Here is a 25,791-nt window from a genome sequence, read left to right on the forward strand (position 1 = left end):
GCAGAACGTAAAAGGAGCTAAAACTTTTCACGCAGCTGCGTTTAACGAGGTAACTTGGAAAACATATTGGAACGCGGCCACGAGGACTAGAGCTTGACACCTGTGACCTTTGACCATGATATTTCCCTAATAAAGCGGCCTGTTATTAGGTACACTTGAAAATGGCGGTGTACCTAATGGAGTGTCCGTGTGGTTCCCTCGTTAAGTGCACCTGCGTGAAAACTTTTAGCTCCTGCAGAACGTAAAAGGAGCTAAAACTTTTCACGCAGCTGCGTTTAACGAGGTAACTTGGAAAACATATTGGAACGCGGCCACGAGGACTAGAGCTTGACACCTGTGACCTTTGACCATGATATTTCCCTAATAAAGCGGCCTGTTATTAGGTACACTTGAAAATGGCGGTGTACCTAATGGAGTGTCCGTGTGGTTCCCTCGTTAAGTGCACCTGCGTGAAAAGTTTTAGCTCCTGCAGAACGTGAAAGGAGCTAAAACTTTTCACGCAGCTGCGTTTAACGAGGTAACTTGGAAAACATATTGGAACGCGGCCACGAGGACTAGAGCTTGACACCTGTGACCTTTGACCATGATATTTCCCTAATAAAGCGGCCTGTTATTAGGTACACTTGAAAATGGCGGTGTACCTAATGGAGTGTCCGTGTGGTTCCCTCGTTAAGTGCACCTGCGTGAAAAGTTTTAGCTCCTGCAGAACGTGAAAGGAGCTAAAACTTTTCACGCAGCTGCGTTTAACGAGGTAACTTGGAAAACATATTGGAACGCGGCCCCCAAAGACTGGAGTTCGACAGCCCTGTTATAGTTGGTTCAATCATTTCATGGTTTTCATTTTTAAAAAGGTAATTATAAAATTACAATTGATTCTTACTATTTAATTGCCCTAAATGTTTTTAAAAGGGCTATTGACAATTTAATGTGTAACTAAAATAATGTGCACCATATTCCAGAATCCATTTATTTTCCATTTTTTATGGATATTGAGTACACAAAACATCCTTTACATGTAACATCCACATTATTTTATCTTCATGGGTTACACTGTACATTGATACGTCTTATTAGGGAAGCAAAACTCAACATTTTCACATTAAGGTTAACTTAAAATGAGTCTTAAAATATCAAAGCTAAAAAAAACACACACAAAAACAAAATCACATTTTCCATTTACAAATGTTGCTGTTCATTCTCCCAATTCCACACAGTGGAAAAATTAAAAATGGATTTAATGTCCTAGTGATTTCTTAAATAAGCCAAGGTGAGGAAGGCGTGCATAAAACGTGCGCATACCGTGCAACGAAGTGCCTGCATTCCAGACGTCTTAAACTTTGAAAGTAAAAATATCCTTTCCACTTAACATTATATGTCCAGTAGTGTTGTGCGAAAGCATGGGGAAGATTGGATGTAACTTTATCCAAACAGGAGATAAAAGCATGACTTCTTATACCTTCCCCTCTTCCCTCTCAACTGCCTTAAGGGCTAAAAATAGACTTTACCTCTCATTCAAAAAAAGCACACACATTAAGACTTTTTACACTCAACAGAAGAATCATGCTATCCAAAAAATTTAAAACCTCTTGCACTCACCCCCAAAAATTCACCTACCCCAACAACTTGTCACACTTGTCCAAAAACACATTCAACCCAAACACTCTAAAACTCACACAAAAATTCAAATTCACCAAAAAATCTCTTACTCTCACAAAAACAAACTCAAACTACTAACACAAAAATAAAAAAAATAAAAAAACTCTCTTGCAAGTGGCCAAAAAACCCTCACACATAAGCTCTCACACAAACATCCAAGAATTTTACTCATCATAAACACCTCTCACATGGAAAAAAAATCTCACTCATCAAAAAAGCCTCTTATACTTCTGAAAAAAAAAAAAAACTCATTCATTTAATAAGCGCTCACACTCACCCAAAATGAACCCTCACACTCACACCTCGCACTCATGGTTACATGAGAGTTTGGGGGTGAGTGGGGAGAGGTAACTGTTATTTTGGGCCGATACTGCACCTCATTAAGCAACAGTCGTGAATTATCGTGATGATCGTAGGCTACTAGTCCAGGTCAATGGAGATACAGCGGCACTGTTTAACGCGCTGGATGCGTTTCTTCTTGGTTGGTGGCTGAAGGTCCGGACAATTCAAAGTAAAAGTCATGGTGGTGAAGCGTTTGGGTTTGCAGAAAGAGCACGATTGGAAGGCGCCCTCCTCCCTGCGGATGTGTCTGGGGATGTAGAAGGAGTTGCACTGTCCGTAGCAGAAGCGGTTGATGATGGTGCGGCTGACGCAGCCTTCCTCGTGGATGGTCTGCTTGAGGGGCTGGGTCTTGCACCAGTCCCGTTTCAAATACTGCCGCTCGGTCACGTGTAAAGCCTCCTGGCTGGACTCCAGAACCTCATCGGCCGGGGAGGACGAGCCGTGCCGTTGGCGGGACCCGGAGCCTGGCTGCGGGGGAGGACGAGGGTGCCGCTCCGACTCGTTCGGGCTGTTTTTGTCGGGAGGAGGAATGGCGCCTTGGGAGCCTCGGTTTCTTTTGGACTCTGCCGGAGAGGACAGCATGCCGAGGAGGAACAGCACGCTGCAGATGATGTGCGTCGACTTGGCCATCCTAAGGAAGAGACAAAGAAACAACCACACGTTGATTGGCGTCTGGACAGATTTACGCGCAAGTGCCAAAAGCTTTTACGCAGCGTAAAGACGTTCTTAATGGCTTTGGTGGGGGAAGAAAATGGGAGCGACAATTACATTAAGAGCAAACTGGGGAAAAATCTAGTCTGGTAACGGCAAATAAGGAAGTCAGCAGGGTCAGAATATATTATGAGTAAATAATTAACCGACCTGCAATCTTCAATGCGATGATGTCTGGATCCTGTCAGTCCTCAGCAACACTTTCCGTGGGCAGGCACCCACTATCAATGTCGACTGTACACTGTGGGGACCGTGGCAAGGTGGGAGAGTAAGTCCTCCATAGACTTGAGGCAGGGGGGTGGGGGGCACGGGGTTTAATAGAAATTGCTCCAGCGCCGCACTGTCTCCCCTTTAAATGTCTGCCAGCAGAAATTCGAACACTTCCCTCGACATTATTGGCTAAAAACGATATGGAGAAAGTCTAAAGTTATCCGCCCCTCTAAACACTTGAATGCATCACATGGACCAAAGAGGGCAGGACAACTAAATGCATCACAAGGACCGAGGGGCCAAGGAGGAGAGGACACTTAAACGCATCACAGTGAATTAGGAAAGCAGAAGAATCGACATCACAAGGCCGCAGGCATGAGGGACACTTGAAGGACCAAGGAGGCCATGCGGAACAAGGAACAAATTTGGGAGGACACTTGAGCGCATCATAGGAAACATCACAAGCACCAAGAGGGACACTTGGTTCACACTAAACCACGTCGTGCTCAAGATGAAGTCAAAAATCTTATTTCAGGGTCACCAACGTGGTGCACACAGGAGCCAGGTAGCCCCCAAGGAACACGAGCGGCCCTTACTATAGGGCAAGGCTGATTTTCTAGGAATGTTGTACAAGTGGTTATTTAAATTGTAAAGATATAGTAGAGTTCTAGAAATAGTATTAATTTTGTTACTATAATATATAACCTTTTGTATTATGGGTTATGTACAGCAGTGCGCATTTCTTAGAACTAATATTAAATTCATCAACGTTTGTACAGTTGTGTGTAGGCAAAATAATGTACTGTACTGTTTGTAACTAATCTAAGAACATAGTTTTGCTGATCTAATTCATGAAGATGTTTTTTTTTTTTTAACATCATGAAAGTAGCTATAGAGGGTATAAAACATGAAAAAAAAAAGTCTAATTTGTTTTGCAGAGAATGCAGTACTGGATAGCGCAATAAACTCAGACATGGGTGTGCACTGCCCTCTAGTGGCTGTATTGTGCAACGAGATGACCACTGACTTTTTAATGTACTCCTTGAGTTTATTGTTGTCGTGGGACTGGTTGCTGAAACTTCTGATTCCACAAATATTATCCGGCTGTATTTATAATAGAAAAAACCCCACCATTGGCTCTGGCCAATTGGAAGACAACAAGAAGTACAAAAGGACCAAAAGAAACACATAAGCAACTGTAAACAGTAACAGCCATAGAATGCATGCATAAAAGTAAAGATAGCTTTCAATTCCCTGTCATTCCACCGATTAAAAAAAATAAAGTAAGAAAAATAATCATCAAGCTTTTACAATCTAAAACCTACTGGTAATGTAAAGCAAAGGCACATTTTCTGAGAAGGCCACATGACAAGACAAGCAGCACCTATTTTAGCCACAAATAAATTAAATCCCACAATCAATAGGGCTCAACTCAACTGTAATTTATAAGGCAAAAGAAGCATAGCTACAAATCAACAGGCTTGGTAGCTGGCAGCAGTCGTGGTTGGTTAAGAGGGTTTCTGGGTGAACCTCGGTAATGTTGCACCTCATTTTCTGCTAGCTTCTGCAAAACAACCTTCTGTGCTGCTGCTGCTGCCTCCCAGTTGGGTGGATCCACATTGGCCTTTCTTTGGACATTGTTGGTCATGTCGCCAAGAGGACAAACCTTGCTTTTAGCAGCGAATGTGCTTGGCTTTTTGGGTGGAACAGGGGGTGGTTTCTTAGGAACAGGTTGAAATTTGGATGGCTGAAGCTGCGGGGACAGGCCACTCTCCAAGCTCAGCGCTTTCACAGCTTGGATACCTCGAGCCTCAGTCATGTCCACCTTTCGAGCAGGTCTCCTGCTCTCTCCGAGGAGAGAGTTGATCCTGCGGACCGCCTGACGCACGGGGGTGCGCTGGAACTTCAATGGCGACCTGATATGCTTGGCATTGGCACCCCTGGGAGACTTTATGGTGAGTTTGTTGAAATGTTGAATGTGGTCTGCGACACGTGAATGGCGGCACTCCGGATCAGGTTGCGGTTGTTTTTTGGGGGTGCCAGCTTCTGGGGAAGACACATCCTCACAACGCACTGTAGTGTGGCCTCGCTCATCTGCCAGCTCAAGGCGTGGCACGTAGGGGGTGGAACGAAGTCCCGGGGAGACACTCAGCATGAAGTGTGCTGGACTCTGCATGTCCAGAGCTTCTATCAGCCTACTGCAACGGAGCAGCTCGGATGAATCATCACTTGCATTCATCGCTGAGCTGGTGTGGTCAACAAATGAACCCCGAGCAGCTGGACTACACTTCCCGGCAGAATCTAAAACTATACTATCAATATGCAAAGGTGATAAAGCTGCTATGTCAAAGGTAACATTCAGCTGATGACTTGGCAACTTAGACATGCATGTGTCCTCAGTTAGACGCAAAACTGTGGGAGTCTGACTGACGCTGTCGGACGGCTTTGTTTTCGACTCCTGTTTCAAAGCTCCCGACTCTGCGAGGGAAGCGTCCACCTTAACCGGGGACGCTACACTTTGGATCGAAGCTTTGGAAACGGAGGACTCACTTTCCAGGCTCTCGGAACTGCAACACAGCTTTTTGGACAGGTTACAGCCAGTCAGAGGTTTGGACACAACAATGGCGGGTTCGGACGCAAACTGGCTCTTTAGACGGACAACCGTGGGCGTATCAGGGAAGGACACTTGGCTTAGGAGCTGTGCTTCTCCAGGGGCTTCACCGCTCCATGAGGTGCAGTGGGCACTGGGGTCACACTGGGGGGTCAGCAAGTTGTCCTCAGACTTGCTTATAAACTTTGAACCTATCAGAGTGGGACAGTGGCAGAAATTAGTCAAGAAAAAAAGTCAGATTAAAAGCGTCCTTGGGTACTTACTGTTGGATTTTGTATTTGTGGGATGAAGCGATGCCTTGAACGTAGTCTCTTTGGTGAAACAAAAACTGGTGGTGCTCTCCTGGGTGGCAAGTCGCCAACCTATGGACTGAGATCCCTTCACCAGCATGGAATGAGAAATGAAAGATGGAACAGATGTCAGAGGACTTGTAGGATTAGTAATCAAGAGTTAAATGAACCCACAGATGTGACCCCAATATTTGTTGTTAATTGGATGACATTTGGGGTTAGATCTTCAGAGGATGAGAGAAATCACTCAGAAGAAATGAGATATTGCCTTTGGTGGTCAGCAATTTTTATTAAGGCAAGAACTAGTTACATTCAGTTAATCGTTGACCACTCATCCAAAGTATCAAAATGATTGCACTGCAAATATAAGATGTATATTTACATGTTTAGTGTTATAGCATTGTGCTTAGCGTAGTAATGATTAAGAAGTGGGCATCAAAATGATATTTTAGCTTCGTACCATAGCCCACCCCAAATTTAAAAGTCTGGGAACAACCAGAAGAAAAATTGTACATGCATTTTTCAAGTTGCAAATTATTACTGGTAAATGTAAACTAAGTTGCCACAAATGTGCAAAAGTTGAGCAAGCAGAACGATTTGAAAAATAATTTCTTGCAGAAGATTAGATGACACCATTGTTCGTTGACTTCCTTCTATCAGTCAAGCGCACTTACGGCGTCTTTGTGGCTCCTCCCCAAGCTGAACCGTTGGCGCAGAGACTTGCGCTGTGCTTCTTTTTTGTCCACTTTCGGAGAAAAGCAGCCAGCTTTTCCAGATTCAACTCTTGATTGGGATATAAAGAAATACAATGAGCAATGAAAGATACTGTAAGCCCAAAAATATTTTTTTTCTGGTGTTGATTGGCTCAGCAACTAGAGTGTTACATCGTTGGAGTGGTTACCTGCTGACTACATGTCTGCCGCTCATCCGTCTGCTCTTCCTCCTTGCTGAGGTGGCCGGTTGCCTTTGACACTTCCCAGCAGAGGCCAAAGTACTTTGGGATGAATCCAGCACTCCTGACGCACTGCAAGCTTCACATAGAATAGAGGGAGCGCCCTTGAAACAAACCACACGGAAGAAATTCTTTCTTTGGCTTTTAAAGAGCAATTCAAAATACCTGATCCAGGGGTGGAAGTGCCGCTGAATAGGGAACTGGGAAGCAATTCCATCCCAAGATTTTTCATGACAGATCTACGTTTCTTGTTTGAGAATCCAAAAGAATAGCCGGGATCCAAAGGCAGTTTTCGCTTGGAGGATGGCGTCCCAATCACAGGAGTGGCAGAAGAAAGGACTAAAATAGAAAAACACAAAAATGAAGTTCATCCACAGACTAAACAAGTTGTCCAATGTGGCTAATTATTATGGCATTAATTCCCAGGCAATCACATTTTACCTCCAAGACTCTGCCTGTGTCTCCGCTTCAACCCTGAGTTCTGGTCTAGTTCCTGAAGTTCAGTGAACATAGGGGACAGAATTTGCTCACAGTGCACAATCTCTGAAACCTTCTCTTCAAGGAATTGTGGCAGCACACCTGAAACACAGACGAAAGCAACAGTTTGAGTGTTAAACCGGGTCGAAGGCGAGATGAGGAAAAAGCTGATGACTCTATTCATACCAAGATTGTGGGCATGCTCTATGAAGCAGTGAACAACCGCCATCTGCAACTTGATGCGCTTTTCTGTGTTGGCGTTCATCTTCTCCATACCTTCTCCGCAGTGGAGGAGATTGGGAGCCAAGATGACAGACAAGTTAGCACTGTCCATCTTATTCTCGGCACTCCTGGAATCAAACAAAGTCAGCAGGGATTAATACAATATGAAGCAAAATGGAGTCCACAAGACATCCGTGAAAATACCCTGCATGCGTTCAACCGGACCTTATGCCCAACTACTGTAATCTGCAACAAAGAAAATGCAAACACCTCTTGGAAACATTTTGAAGGAAGTCAAAGAAGTGGCCCAAAACACTGAGGCTCCTGTCAGGCAGGACACAAGACAGCAGCATGGTGGCGGAGATTTGGTCCTCCTTGGCGGGGAGCTGCTGGGCCTTGAGGAAGGCCTCCTGCAGCTCATTGGGTAGCACGGGCTCTGGCAGCTCTCTGAAGAACTGCTTGACCAGTGCAGCCACATCGCAGGGAAGCGCGGTAGACAGACACTCCTCACCCGAATCCACTTTGGTCTGGGAACATATAACAAAACCCTGGTGTCTGAAAGCCCTTTCGAGGGGTCAAGGTCACACAGTGAGAGTGCAAAGTCACTAATCACTCACCCGTAAGGCTTTCAGGCGAACAACAGAGCCCGATTTTCTGAACAGGCCCTCAGTGTCGGCATGCGCCTCCAACTTCATGCATGCATCCACCAGAAAGCTAGGAGAGTGAAGATGCACTGTGCATGAATGCAACTGTAGCATTTAACTTGACAAGTTGCCAGTATTAATGACATCATACAAAACTAAACAATTCGGTTCAGCCTGGGTTCAGAATTTCCAATACACTTGACCTACAATGATGTACGTAGTTAGCAGCCCTTCCAGCATGCGAGCCAACAATAAAAGTACAGCTAAGAATTTTTTTATTGTTACTGACAGTCCATAGTCATTGCCGTGTCAGGTGTGAGCTAGCATGTACAAAGTATTTGTGTTGCTTTGTCTCCCTCTGCTGGCAGTTTGTATGTGTTCATATGTCACATATTTTAATTTCTGATCTATGTTTATCATTACAGACTTATATTCTTTGGCATCACCGGGACGCTCCTGTGTTGTGATCACTAAAACACTTTACAAAGCCAAAGAAAAGTAAAACACTCCTGCACAGGTAATCTTTAATATGTTCACCAAGTTGAAATCTCAGAAATCATCATCTGTTTGACTCATAAGGAAGTTTTTAACTTCAAAATGTACTTCTTTTGTGGCATACAACTTTGGAGATTCCACTGTACGTGTGAATGAGGAAAGGAACTTACCGTGGCACACGCCCACGTGTCATGTCATAATATGGTAAGATCTCCAGTGGTACTCCAAAGACCTTCGTCTGGTTTCAACAAAAAGAAAATAGATCAGAATCAGACAAGACCTGAAATATTATCCACGGCATTGCATTTATTATTATAATCATCATCATCATCAATTATGATCTTTATTAATGAGGTTACATTCTGGTAAGATGTGGTTCTAATGTATTTTGGGAGATTTTGATTTTATCTTCATCTTCTTGTCCAGGTGCCCAACAATGAACAATGCAGACTTTCCACATGTTTCTTTGTAGCTCACCCAAATGCGGAAGTAAATCGCCATTTGAAACAGCTTCAAGTCTTGTGATCACAAATCGTGTGACTCCTATTACCCAATTTAAAATGAACGAAGCTTGGCTTAGAATCTCTCCACGATTTTTATTATACTGTTGTATTCTGCTTAAATGTATTGCCTGAACACATACCATTGCAGGACGGTTTATTTACGAGAAATCATGAACATGTATTTAATTTGACAGTTACACTAGCATGTAGCTGCACATGGGCTTACAGGACAAGGTTTGAGAAGCATTAGACAAAAATCAATCACAAATTAGAATGTAAACATCATCTTTGATAACTCACAGAGTTTGTGGTTGTTGACTTCGAACTGGCTGCTTTGTTTTTGTTCCAGTTCTTTGTCTTGATTCCGTACGCTGTGCGGAGATGTTGCACAGCCACTAGCCGAACTACATTTCTCCCCACGTTCATCATTTCAGCTTCCTATCCTGCTAAACTACACGCTAAAAACAATGTTCACCTTAATCCAACAAAAGCGGGGATACTCCTTTGCGCGCTTGTCTTTTCACGCAAACCGTCGCTTAGTCATTATTACTTGTACTTAAGTAACAAAAAAAAACACACGAAGGACATCAATAGAAAATAATACTGACACGATTCCTTATACCCAAAAAATCATTTTTTTTTAACAAGTCGACGGACTTAACGTGAAAAGACTCGGTGGTTGGCGCAATCAAAAAAAAAACTTCAATATTATTATCCCAAACCTAATCCAGACCTCCGCAGCAGCGACAACTTTGCATTGTACCTATTTCTTTAACTAGCTTGCCGATTAGTCATAATCATTGCTTCCATTATTTTCTCAATTTCGGTGGAAATAAAACAGCGTCCCGACTGTTTCTGCAGTGTATTCAAACTCCAGCGCTGTCTTCTTTCTGAGCTCTGATTGGCTGGAAAAGGTTTGAATGCCATTTAAAGGGTGCGCTTGATCATATGTCAAGGGCAGCCTACCTGGGTGGAACGATATTTTTAGCACCCCTTCACCGACGGTGGTCCTCAAGTTCATTTCACAGTAACTTTATTGTGACGTCAAAAACAATGTTACATTTAATAGTACTGTCATTGATACCAACTTAGCACTTTTGACAGCACTATTTTTATTTTATGCAATGTAATATGTTCACTTGCGTTGCTTCCATTGTCCAGTTGGTGGCGGCATTGCATTCTTAGGCTAGTGTGTCAACCAATTATAAAACGAAAGGAAGACGCGAAATAAGGTCATACTTCCGGGTTGACGTTATTTACTTTGGTTGTTGTTTCATGGTCCCTGTCAATTCAAAACTTAATGATTATTTTGGTATCATTTCATACAAATCATTTGTTTTTCCTCTACATAAAGTAATGCAGTATGGCAACAACCGCGGCTGTCGTCAGTCGACGTATCCTCGCGGCGTTCAGGACACATACTTGGAGAAATAAGGAAATAACAGGCGGCCGATGGGTGTCTACGGTTAGCCTGACAACCGATCACGGAGGAGCTAGTGACAAAACACAACTGGATCTCGGGGCTCCGACGTGGGACAGGAAAAGGGGAGACGATCGCAGCCACTCCTGCCTGCTTAAGTCGTTGTCCTTGGGCTTGGGACTGTGCGCTTCTGTCGCGCTTCTGGACGGTCGAGAGGAAGGTGGACCTGTATCTGAGCCCAAATCACGCGGGGTACTTGAACGCATCCTGCTGTCAGCTGATTGCGCTTCTCCTTTTAAACCTGATACTCCTCGGTATAAATACAACTTTATAGCAGATGTCGTGGAAAAGTCCACTCCGGCTGTTGTCTACATTGAAATTGTGGGAAGGTGAGTTGGCTAAACGGGTAAACAAAGTGTTACTACTAAAGTATTTCCTTTTTTTTAATAGACACCCATTTTCTGGGAGGGAAGTGGCAGTGTCCAATGGGTCTGGGTTTATTATCAGCAGTGATGGTCTTATCGTGACCAATGCTCACGTGGTGGCCAACAAGCGTGGGGTCCGCGTCAAGCTCACTAATGGAGATACGTACCATGCCACCGTGCAAAATGTCGATCCGGCGGCGGACATCGCCACCATCCGAATCTCTGCAAAGGTGAGGAGAAAGATGCCTCCTATACATAATTGGCCATTCAACGCTTGTAATATTTATTAACGGAGGATGACCACTTTGTACACCATTGGGTCTTTTTGCACATTGTGTTTCTTCGGTTCGCCACAAGGGGGCGCTTTGGAGCTTTAAATGTTGTTGTTTTAAATGTACCTGTCAAAACAATAGGTTTCATCACTTTGTTTGCCTTTACGCAATAATTTTAACTCAAGCAACCAAGATGTAATTTTCAGCTTTAGTCTCAACTTCCTAACTTTACTTGTTTGAGAGTTTTATGTTCAGAGCAGCATAGGCTTAATCTGACCCCTTGTCCTGACCCGCAGAATCCTCTACCCACACTCCCGCTGGGCCGTTCATGTGATGTCCGTCAAGGAGAGTTTGTGGTGGCCATGGGAAGCCCGTTTGCATTACGGAACACAATCACATCAGGGATCATCAGCTCAGTTCAGCGGGCCAGTAAGGAGCTTGGCCTGTCCAACTCCAACATGGACTACATCCAGACCGATGCCGCAATCGATGTTAGTGCACAAGCTATGATGACTTTGGTTTACTGTATTAGCGTTTTACTACCCATGTTTGTTTTGCAGTTTGGCAATTCCGGAGGTCCTCTCATCAACCTGGTGAGAGCCAGATGAAATGATTTTTCCAGCATGATTGTCACCTGTATAGTTCACTTACATTTAAATCTGCCCAGGATGGTGAGGTCATCGGGATAAACACCATGAAAGTCACTCCAGGCATCTCCTTCGCGATACCATCTGACCGCTTGAGACATTTTCTTGATCAAGCTGCCAAGCAAAGTAGTATACTTGTTTTTCTTTTCTCATGCCTCCTGTGTTGAAAGTGAAACTGTAACACTCACACACCCTGCTGTTCTCATATTAATTGTAGGCTCCTGGTTTGGCGAGTCTGAGACAAAGCGGCGGTACATTGGTGTCATGATGCTCACACTAACGCCAAGGTACGGTTTTTAAGTGCAAATAGAAGGAAGAGGAAATACAATCCATTTCAACTGTCACCTGAAATCAGTTTTTGTTGTTCTGTCCCGGTGCCTTAGCATCATTGCCGAGCTGAAGCTTAGAGATCCATCTTTTCCAGATGTGACTCATGGAATTCTGATCCACAGAGTGATCATAGGCTCCCCAGCACACAGGTGAGGAATATCATGGGGCGAATATTGGAATTGATCATTGTGGGGGGAAGAAAATTTTACTCCTCATTCACACTATCGTCTTTGTCAGATCTGGCCTGCTGCCTGGAGATGTTGTACTGGAGATCAACCGAGTGAAGGTGAAAACTTCAGAGGAGATCTACACGGCCGTGCGTAATAGTGGAAAGATCACCATGGTGGTACAGAGGGGAGAAGAGCAGCTTCAACTTGAAATGACTCCTGAATATACAGAGTGACAAACATCTGCTCACAATCCAACCTGCCAAGCAACTTAATCATGTACATGAGTGCTACTGTGAAACCTGTTTGTCACCATAGCTGCCTGGAATTAAAGGGGACACATCATGGAAAGTGTCTTTTATAATTACCACTATTTTATATTTCTATCTGTGGACTGCTCTACCACGCAACAATTTTGAAATGTGGAGAATTTGCATAAATGTCTCCTTCAAACAGTTTCTTGTCTCAGTATTTGATATACAACCTTGTTGTAAAAGTTTTCTTCATCTCTTCCTATACAATTGCCTGTATTCATTTTCATTTGACGCCTGCTTAAAGTAATAATGACACGGCCAACAGTAATTTTCATTTGACGCCTGCTTAAAGTAATAATGACACGGCTAACAGTAATTTATAAGACAGCCCATTTAATGTTAGACAGTAACAAGAAGCATGGTATGATTGATCACTTGATGAGTTAGACCAGTGCTTCTCAAATAGTGGGGCGCGCCCCCCTTGGGGGGCGCGGTGCTATTCCTGGGGGGGCGCGTGTGACCCTGGGGAACAGGCTTTTTTTTTGGCAGTACTAGAATAAAGTGTAATTGCGCGTTTACTACAGCAGGGGGCAGTGGCGCTCTCATTGTTACTTCTGTCACGTTTGCGACAGTGCAACATTTTACGACTTACAAGACAAGTTAGGATAGTCACGGTGGGGAGGGGGGGCGCGAATAGTTTTCTTCTTGCTGGGGGGGGGCGTAACAGAAAATAATTGAGAAGCACTGGGTTAAATAAAGGTTAACCTAAAAAAAAAAAAAAAAAAAAGTGAACCCTGAACTTTGAACCCGCGGTGACCCCGCGGTGACCCCGTGGTGACCCCGTGGTGACCCCTGGGTGACCTTTGAACCCTGAACTTTCAACTCTAGTTAAAAATCGAAAATGTGCACATGACCCCGTGAACTTTGAACCGACCTTTGACCCCTGGGTGAACTTTGAACCGTAAACTTTGACCTTTGACCCCTAGCTAATTACGTTTTTTTTTTGTTTTTTTTAAACCGGCATAGCAGAACGATCCATGGTCTTCAGATGCCGCGCTGTCGCCATCTCCTGGTCAGTTAGTGAAATGCTTTTGCTGATGTTTTTTTTTCTCTCAATTAAAACAAATCAATTAGCCAGTTGGTTTTCTTTATTTAATATCTATTATCAGACAAAACCAAATTGTGAATCAGTCACCTAGGCTATAGCAGAACAAACAATCCATGGTCTTCAGATGCCACGCTGTCGCCATCTCCTGGTCAGCTAGTGAAATGCTTTTGCTGTTTTTTTTCCCTCTCAATTAAAACAAATCAATCAGCCAGTTGGTTTTCTATATTTAATATCTGATATCAGACAAAACCAAATTGTGAATCAGTCACCTAGGCTATAGCAGAACAAACAATCCATGGTCTTCAGATGCCACGCTGTCGCCATCTCCTGGTCAGCTAGTGAAATGCTTTTGCTGTTTTTTTTTCCTCTCAATTAAAACAAATCAATCAGCCAGTTGGTTTTCTTTATTTAATCTCTGATATCAGACAAAACCAAATTGTGAATCAGTCACCTAGGCCAGTGCTTCTCAAATAGTGGGGCGCGCCCCCCTTGGGGGGGACGGTGCTATTCCTGGGGGGGCGCGTGTGACCCTGGGGAACAGGCTTTTTTTTTGGCAGTACTAGAATAAAGTGTAATTGCGCGTTTACTACAGCAGGGGGCAGTGGCGCTCTCATTGTTACTTCTGTCACGTTTGCGACAGTGCAACATTTTACGACTTACAAGACAAGTTAGGATAGTCACGGTGGGGAGGGGGGGCGCGAATAGTTTTCTTCTTGCTAAGGGGGGGCGTAACAGAAAATAATTGAGAAGCACTGAGTTAGACAAACTACAATAAACTTAGCGGTGTTGGACAAATCACCAATGGTGCATTGATCACATTAGTAAAAATGCAGTCTGTTCAGATGCCCCTTATTTCTGTTTTAATTGTCAGACATTAAAATTATTAGAACATAAAACACCCGGGTCATGTTTGATGGAGAAAACGTAATGTGAAGCAAAGCCAACCAAGATCCACATTTCATTTTGACGATTCTGATTGTGAGAAGCCATACCAAGTGAATTTTGCTGGTATACAGAACACACGATAGGACACATACAGCAAAGTAATAAAGTGACTTATGTACGGGACTGCTACACAATTAAATATATTCAAAGACTAAAAAGACAAGACCGTGAATAAATGAAGCCAACATTCTAGCCAATGTAGGTTTAAACAATAAACATCCAATTTGTGGACTACAGATGTTAAGACATACAATTATTGGAACAAAAAAAAAAAGGATATTTTCAAATCCCATTGAAACTAGTTTCAAAAAGGCTTAATATATATTGCTGGTAATAGTTTGCTTTTTAAGAAAATATAAATTGTGCGACTGAAGCTTACAATACACAGCTGGCAGTTGCGCCAGGTTCTTGATGACCTGCTGGAAAAGGTCATCTGAGAGGCGTTGTGTGCGCTGTTGAGAGACTCCCGGGAGGAGCGAACTGGAAACCAAAAGAATCAAGTGAAACCTTGCGATGCCGGAACCCCTTATAGCGACCAAATTGCTGCTATAGTGTTTGTCACAGTGGAATGCTATGGACTTCACATAGTGTGCACAAACAGCAGCCAATCTCGAGTTGGACGTATTCGGATACATAAATTAGAGGACTGGAGGGTGTTAGAAGGAAAATGGGAAAGACTGCAGTCTCTAATAGAGTCCAACCACGGACTCAGTTGACATGGTCCAAGGCGCGCAGAAGCTCCTCCCCCTGCAGCAGATACTGGCGACCCTGTAAGGGAGCGTTGACTTCGCAGTCGTAGCGCGTGAGCTGCGGCAAGTTGAAGAGGGACCTGGTGGCCTCTGATGTGCTGCCTAACAGGCAACTCGCCAAATCTGAAACAACACCACACCGCGGCTCATTAATAATGGAACAAAAGCCATTAACGGAGCAATCAATAGGTCGCCTCCCTTTACCTGAAGGCAGAAGAAATATAGTTTGGGTTGTGCCCAACTCTGCCTTCAGTTTCTTTCCTTCTTTCATATTTTCCTTAGGCAAAGTTCCCTGGAGAGAGAAAAAAAAAAAGAGGAATTATTATTTTGCTCATGTATTAGTCTGTTGATTATTTTGTCACTTAAGCTATAAATCAAATTACAAAAATGTGGTTTAATTTTCATGCCTTCTACTGAGATGTTACCTGGCCAACCAGCTCTCGTATGTCGTCCAGTTTTCTTTTGCGCTGTGCATTTTGAGCTGCCAGAGTGCGGAGGGACACCTCTTTGTCCAACTGTGGCGTTCTGCAGAACAAACGGGTGACATGAGACCAGTGCAAAAATTGGAGGGGGTGGTGGGTTAGTAAAGATCTGGAGTATATTATGGAAGCTTAACCTCATAATGGGGCTGGGGAAAGAGGGGTGGACAGCGATTGGGTCAGGTGGTGCCGGGGACGCGGCGCCACTGCCTGGCGTGCTCAAGGGCAGGCCGAGATAGTTATGGAGATCCTGCGTGACGTGGACAGGCGAGCTCTCCAGGGACTCCACAGGTCCACAAGACAGAGGCTGTTCGGGGCTCACACTACGCAGCTGGAAGTCATCATCCATGGGGATGTAGGGAGCCAGCATCTCCAGGTCCAAGTCTTCCATTGCCTTTAGTTTGAGAGAAGGGGGGGGCATCGTCATATAATTTTGATGTTCTGTTTTTAAAAAAAGAGTCATGAACAGTCATTACCTGTGTAGCAAGGGGGGTCTTGGGTTGTGTGTCAATGGCAAACAGCTTCTCCACCAAGTCCAATTTAAAGTCTGAGATGTCCGAGTCCATGGTTAAGCTAAAGTCTGGAGGAGGAGGCACCTGAGGAAAGAGTAGAGTTCCCTCTTATTGGAGAATGCCAAATGCTTCCACCACACTACCCTCATCCATCCATGGATGACCGCAATAAATGGATTGACATGATGTTGAATTGTCTTTACCTCTACTGTGCTGTTACTGGCCGTCGACGTGGACACAGGTCCGGCATAGTTGGGACTTTTCTCAGTGACGTCGACACCGAGGGGCTCGCTGGGTGGCAGAGGAGAAAGAGGCAGTAGCAGCTTTTCGCCGGTGGCAGGAAGCATCACGTCATTGTAGAGAGGTACGTCTTTCAGCAGCTGGATGTCGGAATCTGCAGGAGAGGACAGCGCGGCATTGGAGATGTGTACAGCCAAATAACTTCCAAGTGTGCATGAGGCTACCAACCGGGGCAACTGAAGTCCAAGGAGATGATGGCGCCTCCGGCTGCTGGGGCCAACAGAGTCAGGGCCTCCGGTTCTCCCTTCAGCTGCTCGTACAGACTGGTCGCTGGCTTTGGCTCAAGTGTTTGTGTAAACAACTTGATCACATCCAGCTCTGGGGCCTTCTCTGCCCCAGTCTCCTTCTTCGGCAGAGTTGGGGAGTTCTCTAGTGGGCAGCTCTGCACAACTTTTTCTTCGTCTTTCTTTTCCTCCTTCACAGGCTTAACGTCTTCCGTCTGCTCCAGAGACAAGATCAGTTTCTCCTCCTGGACCCCACTGTAAAAGAGGAATACAATTAAGTCTACGTTTGATCTGGCCCAAGCAAGTAAAGAATTTTTCTGCTGTGAATAAACCTTAAAACTGCCCTATATTTGTAGTTTGAGGCACATTCAGTAGCTCTCTGTGATGCCACAAGATGGCACTACAAGTAAGTGGAAACTAGTGATTAGCTTGAAGGGTATTTACGGAATTAATGAATTTTGACTCAAGGCCAAGCTTCATATGGGCAAGTAGAAGCTAAGTTTAGTTGTTAGCCATTGAGTGTCAATCACATTTCGGGGAGTTATTTGTATGAATAGCAGGCTTTTTAAACATCCACTTAAAAAAAGAGGTAGGGTGTCACTGAAAATAAACAATATTATTCCAACTAGAAGTCAATCATTTAATTTTTAAGGAATGATTGGGACTTTCAGAGCTCCTCTTTAATACCTGAGGACGAAGTTGACACAGACCACACATTGTGGTTGCGAGTTCTTGTTATTGTAGATGACAGTTGCTTGTGTCTCCACCCACACAAAACCTCCTCTCTTGGCCAGCATCCGGTATTGGCCCGTGCTGACCTGGCCCTTTGCAAACACTGAAACAAATACAAACATAAGCATGTTTACGATATGCCGCTGGCCAAAACGCTGCAGTTGGACGTTCACTTTCAACATAATAAATTCAAGGTTGCATCAGTGATCCTTACAGTTGTGATGCGTTTTAGTGAGGTGGTCCGAGTCCAGTGCGTGATAGTAGTCGTACACAGAACGATCTAACAAGTCTTCTGGATCATATCCCATAAGCTCTGTGATTCTGCAGGAACATAATAAGTACTTAACGTCCACTGACCGTGACGTGGAAAGAGGGGGGGGGGGGGGGGGGTCATGAAGCCGATCATGTGTGCTCACCTCTCATCACAATATGTGAACTTCATATCCATTGTGTGGCGGCTGAGAAACGTCTTGGCATCCAGAGGGACCTCAATGTTGGAAGGGTGTGGAATAGGGTCACAGATCAGCACCAAATAGGGAAGCGGTGGTTCCTTGTGGTCCTTGGCAGTCTGATCGGTGAGGCCGCTGTGTGAACGCACTTGTCCAGAGCAGTGGAGCACCTGTGAATGTGACAGTCTTTATGATGGGCAGCTCAAGGCTAAAATTTAAATTCTGCTTCGGGTATGGAAGAACCATGACCTAAAAATGTAATCCAAGCTCAGTAACTGTATGTTTGATATCTTTTGCATGGACTTGAATCAAACTAGCCTTCTAATGGCCTATCAGATGTCAATTATACACTGATTGTTTTGAGATTGAAATGAAAGGGACAGACTAATGGCCACTTTGCTTTGCAATTGGCGATTGGATTACTCAGGATGACACTTGTCATCGTGCATTCATTTCACATCATCATTGAGGTTTCAGTCCACAAAGAACTTGCATTACCTTCCAAGTGGCAGACTTGACATTGACCGTGCGACCCCGGCTGGTGAGCGTGCACTTCATTCGAAGGAAGAAGCTTCGCTCTGTGTTTGGTTCCTTTGTCTTTTTGGAGCCTGAAAGTACACCAAAAAGAATAGAACGTCAATTCAAAAGACGACTTTTACCAGAGCTATGTAAAGAAAGACCAAGTGAGATTTTTCTAATTGTACAATTTATGTACCATATTGCACATTTGTGCGGCACCACACGAATGTCGTGGTGACGCAGCGTATTCTTCCCGTATTGCAAATTAAAGTTCACATGCACTTGCCCGACCGAATGAGTTATGATGATAAAATGCTTCGTACCTGTTCTGTGGACCAGCATTTCCCTCAGCTCGTCCTGGTCACAGGGGTGTGTGAAATCAAACACGCTGTGCCCAGTCAGGTCAAACTGCATAAGTCACAAACAGAATGCGAGACATTGCACGTCAGCACTTCATGCTGTGTTAACCTCTCAGCTCCTTTTTTTTGAGGAGCACCAGTAAAAATGTTCCCTTCATTATTTCTAAAAACAGAAGAGTCACACTTTCAATTCAGACTAACCTGTGCCAGGCCGAGGCACTTGTTAACATTCTCGGAGAGATAAATCATATCGCCGTCTTCTGACAGCACCATTAAAAAGCCCTCCAGAGCTTTTAAGTAGGAGCCATTCAGCTGTGTGTCCAACTCGCTCTCCTCCTCTGGATTCGGATCAACTGGAGGCACAGAAAAGAAAAGAGTGAAATTAAAGCAGTGGTGTGGGTTTTGTAATGTCTGAATGGCGGTTTAAAGTATCACACTGTAAGTGTTGTGTTAATTAATTAAGCAACTGACCAGTGTCGAGGAGTTTCCTCATGCGCAGGTAGCTGATGGTGAGCCTCATGACAGAGGCCTTGTCGAGGCCGGCGCTGACGCTGTGAGGCAACGGCAGCTGCTCGGCGAGCTCGTAAAACACTTCGGACTCCTTCCCGCGACGACATCGCGCCGCATCCCTTGACTTCTCCTTCCTTCGCTCCGAGCTCACCCTGTGGAAGACAGGTGAAGTCATTGTGGTCAAATAATGCCTCGAAACAAACTTGAATTATATTTCATTAATTTCACAAGTAAATCTCTTTCAGTTTGACAAGCATGTCCATGATGTAATCGGAACAACCTTGATGACCTTGCCATTTTTTTTTTTACATGGACTAAATCAACAACTGAATCACCTGTATAGCATGTTCTGGAGTCAACTTAAAATAATGTCCTGTTTTGGAATAAAGGGATGGAAATTTAAAAGTTTCTGTTCATTAGATAATCCCCCAAAAGTGATTGATTTGTTATTAAAATACTTGTGAGTTGCAGCCTATGGCCAAAAATCTGTGTCTGCAAACAGGAGGTCTTATGCACTTTTACCACCAAAGCACTGAGAACAACTAAAAATAGCTCCGCGTGATGGAAAAATAATGCCATTGGGAACAAGCGCGCACACACACAGCCCTGCCTAAATTTGCAATTGGCCCTTATTGTGAAAAAATTGCTTGACAGTCCAGAAATGTCTGACTCCAAGGCGGCTGATGGTAATATATATGCAATATATGAAGGTTATTTGGCTATTGTGGGGATGCCGCCTTCAGAACTCTGCCAGGTGAATAATTCAGCAGTCTGAGTGGAGTCATATTCCCACACATTGTTGGAGCTTATATATTCACGCACTGTATGAGGAATACATAATGTTGTGGCACTTCATGGAGAAAGCAAAAAAAAAACTTTAGGCTTCTCGACTAGAAAGAAATATATATGCCTCAAAAGTGGCACTGTCAACAAGCAAACGTCACGCCAGACGTCAAGCATATGGCGCAACACTTCAAAGTTGTTTGCCAACGATTAATAAATGACAAAAGACATCTGGAGGTTGTCCCAATGCAGTGGAATGCATAGCCGAGAACTTTTAGTGCGATGACAGCCGGAGAAGATCCATCTGTAGCCACACAGATAATAACCGTAATAAGCATCGCAATGCCAAAGAGATCGAAGTTCAGGAAGAATGTTTTGACTGCCAACATTGGTTACTAGCTTTATCATGTAGTTGCTGACTACATCGATTTTTGCTTGTATGATAATTACATAATTCAGAATGTTTTTTTTAGATTACCCAATACCCTGTTTTCAATATTAACACTTAAATCAAGGACTTGTTTATACCCTGGTTGATGTGAAAGAAACAAGAACTTTCATCATTCAGATTAATAAAGGTTGTTCTACTCTCTTTTGTTAGCGCACTTTATGTTTTTATGACTTAGACGGACGGTTAATAAAGGCTTTATGATGCTAAACAGTTAAACTCTGGGAAGGACTAAACTCAATTTGATGATCGAAAAATGTGTACATAAGCACATTGTAAATCTTACACTACATGAACATTTCGTTGCTAAAAATCTATGTTGCTCAGACTGACCGGTGTCGAGCTTTTCAAAACGCAAACCAAGAGTGAAGATAGTGTTACTGGATTTTTGTTTTGAGATCCTGAAGCATTTGATTTGAGAAATCAGGACAGTTTCATTTGACAACAGACTAGCAGGACTCTAAAATATACGATTTAATGTACTGAGGTGCCACAACTTGAAGCACCGTGAGAAAACCAGAAAAGGGCTGAAACTGTCAGGCCAATGACCCCTTGGACGCCAAGCACAACTGATTTCATTATCCCATTTTCCCCAATAAAAGCCAGACTTCACTGACAAAAGACATGGACAGCAGCACTGTTTATGAATTAAGAAAAGCATAAAGAAATAGCCGACCCTAATTGCAGCCTGGGAAAAAACAAAGCGGATTGACTCCAGGATGGAGAAAAAAAAAGGGGGGGGGGGGGGGTAAAGTGCAGTGACTGCCAGTACTCTAAATGGGTTGCCAACATTCCGCTCGCACAGTGTTCTGCAAGTGTTACTGTAGTGCTTCTCTTTTTGGACGGTGCTCAATAAAAATAAATAAAGACAACAAGGGGCTTCGTACCAGAACAATGCGGTACATAGGTAGATTAGTAGTTGTATACAAATCGATTTGGCATTATCAAACAAGGTATGAGATATTAAGGCAATAATGGCTCAGTAGATCAGATTGAGAAAAAAAAAGCCAAAATTGTTGATAGTATAATCAATGGAAAGCTGAGATCATTCTCTTTGTTTATATCAAAACTACCCATTTGCCCTTGCATTCTTTGAAGTGCTTCATGAAATATGGGCTACGCTGACTCATTTTGCTATACAGGGTCATAAATGTGCACGAAACAGCTATTATTTTTGTCCATTTGGGTTTGCTCTCCTCACACTTCACTTTCTAATAGTTTATTGTGGTGCATGGAGAGAGGAAGCTGCTACAGAGTACAAGTTTAATCAGAGAAGCTCAAAGTTGTGCCACAGTTCCTTCAGTACTAGTTTAATCTTGTTTGCCATAATTACCACCAACACCAATCATTTGTTTTGAAATATGATTTTGTTCATGCCTCACTACTTCTGATTCCTTCATCCAAGATCAAGCAGCGACCGCTACACAAACAACCGTGGCACAAATGTCTATCATCCATCCACTTGATCATTTGCTTTTGATAAATAATTGTACGAAATGCACCCTTGTACCTAAAATATGAACATGGTTTGCTCCTAATGAAACTCTCTCCTGTGTTTTCCATTTCGCGTACAAAGAACTTCCAGCAAGGGTTGATTGTCCAAGGGTTGGATTGGCTATAAAAGCATCAAGTCAAGGCCGTCAGTTAAAATAAAAAAATCTTAAAATCCTTGACAGCACATCTTTTTTTTTTGGGATAACATGAAGGAACTGTAGTTGGAAACCCAAGCCCAACTTCCACCGCAAGACAAATTTGGTAACTGCTTCTGACGTCAATCCAAGGTGATTAAGAGATGAGGCAGAAATAATACCGCAAAGTGGCACTGTGCAACATAACTTACATCAAACCAGAGTACAACGATGAAGCAAATAACCTACAATAGGAAGTACAATATGAACACAATAAGAAGTGTGGTCAGACAAATGTACACAGTCTGGTCAAAATAATTGAGCAAAGTTCAGGTTTTGGATGATTTATATTGGCTTCATTTCTTTTATAGCACAAAATGGCATTTATACATCGAGTAGACTTTTATAGCCACTGCAGTTAGCCAAATACACAGAGGATTACCAGAAGAGTGATTGGACCTGCACACGGGACAAGATGGCTAATTTCAATTTGGCAGCAAGAACGCAAGATAAAGCCAAAGATAATGAGCTATAACAACACAAGTTCAGTTTGGATGTTTTATTTTAAGGGGATAAAATAACACAAGCCTACAGATACTTTACTGCAGCAAGCAAATGGGGTACACACAGAAGGTCAATAACATGTTGCGCAACAGTTCTTACTTGATATGTTTATTAGTTTGTGGCTCAGGTCTGTGTTTGAACTGTTATTGCAGACGCCTATCAATTCTTAACTTGGTTGCCAGTGCCACTACGTATTTACAACTGGCACCGTAATAACCCAGAACGACCCTGTGATGTTACCAGACGACTACTTATACATATTTAACTAGAAACACAGGGAAGTAGTGCTCGTAAGCGATAAGGGCCATCGGTCACTACGTCAAACCAACACACTGACAGCATTAAGAACCAAGATAAAACCACAAAAACTCAACGATTACAAATAACGGAACTCCAAAGAGGGTGTTTATAAATAACATTAGCGTAGTTCATCAGACATGGATTAAATTGAGGAGACAAAGTAAGCCGAGACCAACAAAGGAGCGTCAGAAGGTCACCAAATAAACGTCGCGAAGCTAGCTAGCCAAGTTAGCTATTAGCCATCAAAAACATGTCGTCGTAAACGCAATAAAAGTTCATAGAAAACCTTGCAATTCATTTCATTCTAATACTAATTCTAATACTCAAAACACCAGGCACTTATATTGACAAGCAGCTGTGTATTGTAAGATAAGAGTCACCTTTTCTTTTCAGGTACAATTCCCGTGTCCATTTGAGGACCAAAGCACCCGAGTTGTGTCACCCGATCCGTCTCAAACTGTTTCCGTCGCCGTCGACGAATAATGATTCTTGCCGATATGGGCTCCTAAAGTGTTTCCGTGAGAGTTAAAGCCGTGCGTATTTTTGCGAGGAAACAAGTCTTCTCTTCGCTTAAAGAAAGGCCATTCACCCGTCCAACACTAGCAGCGTTGCCACGCTGGAAAACTGAAAACTGGAATTACACAAGTGCAGGATGACTAACTCCCCCCAGAGGCGGCGGGGACGCGCAATCACATGATCACCCCTTTGTGCACGCGCCTACGATATTGTATGTATGCCATTGTACAATGGGCTATTAAATGTGGCTTCATCGGGACCGTCCCACTTTGGAGGCACATCTGCATCGATGTTTAGTCTGGAATTAAAATACATTTTCTTCGCCTACATGACATTTCAAACCATCCATGCAGAATATACAGAATTTGTCTTGAGAAACTGTGATAAAAGTGATTCCAAAATGTCTTTTAAATAACCAGATGGAGCTTTTGAGCATGCCCTAAAACGTCTTTCTTCCTTTGTCCTTATATGACCAAATTCCATATCAAATATAACAGGGAAAATAACTTTAAATAACATTTTTAGAATGTTTTTTTTATATATATATTATGTTCGCAATTGTTAACACATTTTGTTTTCTAGCCATCCATTTTCAACACTGCTTATGGTATGTTTTTCTAGGATGTTTTGCTTTTAACTGCTTTGTTGTGGACCAGGAAAAGGAAAACAGTTGCCCCGCCTGCCCTTTAACCTTGAATTCCCTTCTCACTGTGAGAAAATACTAGAGCAGATTCCCGCTGCTGTACTCTATAGTAATAAGCGTCCAATGATTACTTTGACATGTTTGACTACTCATTGGCCGCATTATGAAGATAACTAACCTTGAGTATAGCTATCAATGATCTCAACGTAAACGGTTTACCCATTAAAGGGTCCCTGACCTGACCAGGAAAACACTGAACATGTACAATTATTGGTCTCTTACCATTAGCGCAGTTCTTTAAAAAAATGACAGAAGCTCTTTCTTTGGTATAAAATTGAAAACAATATTTTCTGTATTGATTATTTCAATTTTGTCATTTTCAATCTTCTCTTCAAGTAATAACTTAGCATGTATGATTTAATACAGGAATGGGCAATGCCGATCCTCGAGGGCCTCTCTCCTCTACACACACAATATATAAACAAATATCTGCCTGCAGAATTCTAACTATTGATGGTTCGACAGATCACTTGCATACAATTCTCATTAAACAATGTTGGAAAGTGACATCCACCAGACAACCAAATGATGATTGTGAAGGATTATTTTTATTTTTTTTAGTGTCTGCTTTTGGAGGCAACGCTCGTGGGACTGTCCTGATTCAATTAAGTAGCACACACAGACATGCTGGCAGCCATCAGTGAGTCTCAGTAATGAAATTTGAGACAAGGCTCTTAAATCTTTGCTCCCATTTCGACATTACCTGAGGAAAGCTACCAAAGTGGCTCTTGCCATTTAATCTTGGGTCTCATTCTTTCAACTACCATGTCCCCACTGGCATGGACACAACACAATGCCCTGATTGTTCATAGGCTGTCAATGAGTCCGTCTGATCAATACGTTCCCTTGCATAACATTGATTTTACGGCCAGAGACAAAAAAACAAATGGGGTAGTCGATATGAACAGAACTGCAGCTTTGCAGATAGTTTTCAAAATGAATCGATATTTCTAACCTGTGTAAATTAAAGTCATCAAGTGTCAATAAAGACTGTCGATTTTGAGGATGTGTACTAACGGGCATTTCTTTATTATATTGCAGGTTGGTGCAAAATGTGCTCACTTGTCTCAACAAGCAGGTAAGGCTGCTGAACAAAGCCAGACAATTGCCCCACAGTAGGGGGTCAAAGATAAACAAATGCAGGCTTCCTCCTTGAAGCGAACAGGAAGTACAGTTGAGGTGCACTCCCTATCAAGTCCAGGTTCATCACGGACAGCAGCATTGTTTAAGAGTCTGTCCTTGAACAAAGAAGTTGTTTAAAAGATTAGTTTTGTAACCAAGAGGCACACTCTCAAGCAGCACACACACAAAAAAAAGGATCACTCACTCTCGTCT

At 43.1% G+C, this 25,791-nt stretch overlaps 4 protein-coding genes across 5 annotated transcripts; 1 reads left to right on the forward strand and 3 right to left on the reverse strand.

Moving 5' to 3' along the window:
• Nucleotides 1–953: 953 nt before the first annotated feature.
• On the reverse strand, nucleotides 954–3,526 carry LOC133168884 (gremlin-1-like). Its single transcript, XM_061300553.1, has 2 exons — nucleotides 2,860–3,526; nucleotides 954–2,629 (listed from the first exon to the last, which is right to left on the reverse strand). Exon 2 carries the CDS (start codon nucleotides 2,626–2,628, stop codon nucleotides 2,077–2,079), a length of 552 nt encoding a protein of 183 aa, XP_061156537.1. The 5' UTR covers nucleotide 2,629; nucleotides 2,860–3,526; the 3' UTR covers nucleotides 954–2,076.
• Nucleotides 3,527–4,013: 487 nt separating this feature from the next.
• LOC133168881 (rho GTPase-activating protein 11A-like) lies at nucleotides 4,014–10,026 on the reverse strand. The gene is made up of 11 exons (XM_061300549.1): nucleotides 9,414–10,026; nucleotides 8,781–8,848; nucleotides 8,089–8,185; nucleotides 7,742–7,998; nucleotides 7,436–7,599; nucleotides 7,214–7,351; nucleotides 6,938–7,111; nucleotides 6,722–6,851; nucleotides 6,495–6,603; nucleotides 5,794–5,908; nucleotides 4,014–5,721 (listed from the first exon to the last, which is right to left on the reverse strand). The coding sequence occupies exons 1-11, from the start codon at nucleotides 9,540–9,542 to the stop codon at nucleotides 4,385–4,387; spliced, it is 2,718 nt and encodes a 905-aa protein (XP_061156533.1). The 5' UTR covers nucleotides 9,543–10,026; the 3' UTR covers nucleotides 4,014–4,384.
• Nucleotides 10,027–10,324: 298 nt separating this feature from the next.
• Nucleotides 10,325–12,829, forward strand: LOC133168883 (serine protease HTRA2, mitochondrial-like). Of its 2 annotated transcripts, XM_061300552.1 has the most exons (8): nucleotides 10,326–10,922; nucleotides 10,984–11,188; nucleotides 11,527–11,721; nucleotides 11,791–11,823; nucleotides 11,898–12,003; nucleotides 12,095–12,164; nucleotides 12,261–12,356; nucleotides 12,445–12,829. In XM_061300552.1, the coding sequence occupies exons 1-8, from the start codon at nucleotides 10,477–10,479 to the stop codon at nucleotides 12,608–12,610; spliced, it is 1,317 nt and encodes a 438-aa protein (XP_061156536.1). In that variant the 5' UTR covers nucleotides 10,326–10,476; the 3' UTR covers nucleotides 12,611–12,829. The 2 variants fall into 2 exon arrangements, with proteins under 2 accessions (XP_061156535.1, XP_061156536.1); XM_061300551.1 differs by having other exon boundaries at nucleotides 10,325–10,922; nucleotides 11,527–11,823.
• A 1,744-nt stretch (nucleotides 12,830–14,573) lies between these two features.
• Nucleotides 14,574–23,908, reverse strand: hif1aa (hypoxia inducible factor 1 subunit alpha a). The gene is made up of 15 exons (XM_061300550.1): nucleotides 23,618–23,908; nucleotides 19,476–19,666; nucleotides 19,206–19,357; nucleotides 18,969–19,053; nucleotides 18,625–18,734; nucleotides 18,094–18,296; nucleotides 17,892–17,998; nucleotides 17,633–17,780; nucleotides 16,890–17,200; nucleotides 16,625–16,815; nucleotides 16,386–16,505; nucleotides 16,047–16,303; nucleotides 15,856–15,955; nucleotides 15,635–15,722; nucleotides 14,574–15,553 (listed from the first exon to the last, which is right to left on the reverse strand). The coding sequence occupies exons 1-15, from the start codon at nucleotides 23,647–23,649 to the stop codon at nucleotides 15,390–15,392; spliced, it is 2,259 nt and encodes a 752-aa protein (XP_061156534.1). The 5' UTR covers nucleotides 23,650–23,908; the 3' UTR covers nucleotides 14,574–15,389.
• Between the last annotated feature and the right edge of the window lie 1,883 nt (nucleotides 23,909–25,791).

Source organism: Syngnathus typhle, linkage group LG16, assembly GCF_033458585.1.
Source record: "Syngnathus typhle isolate RoL2023-S1 ecotype Sweden linkage group LG16, RoL_Styp_1.0, whole genome shotgun sequence".
Lineage (NCBI taxonomy): Eukaryota > Metazoa > Chordata > Actinopteri > Syngnathiformes > Syngnathidae > Syngnathus > Syngnathus typhle.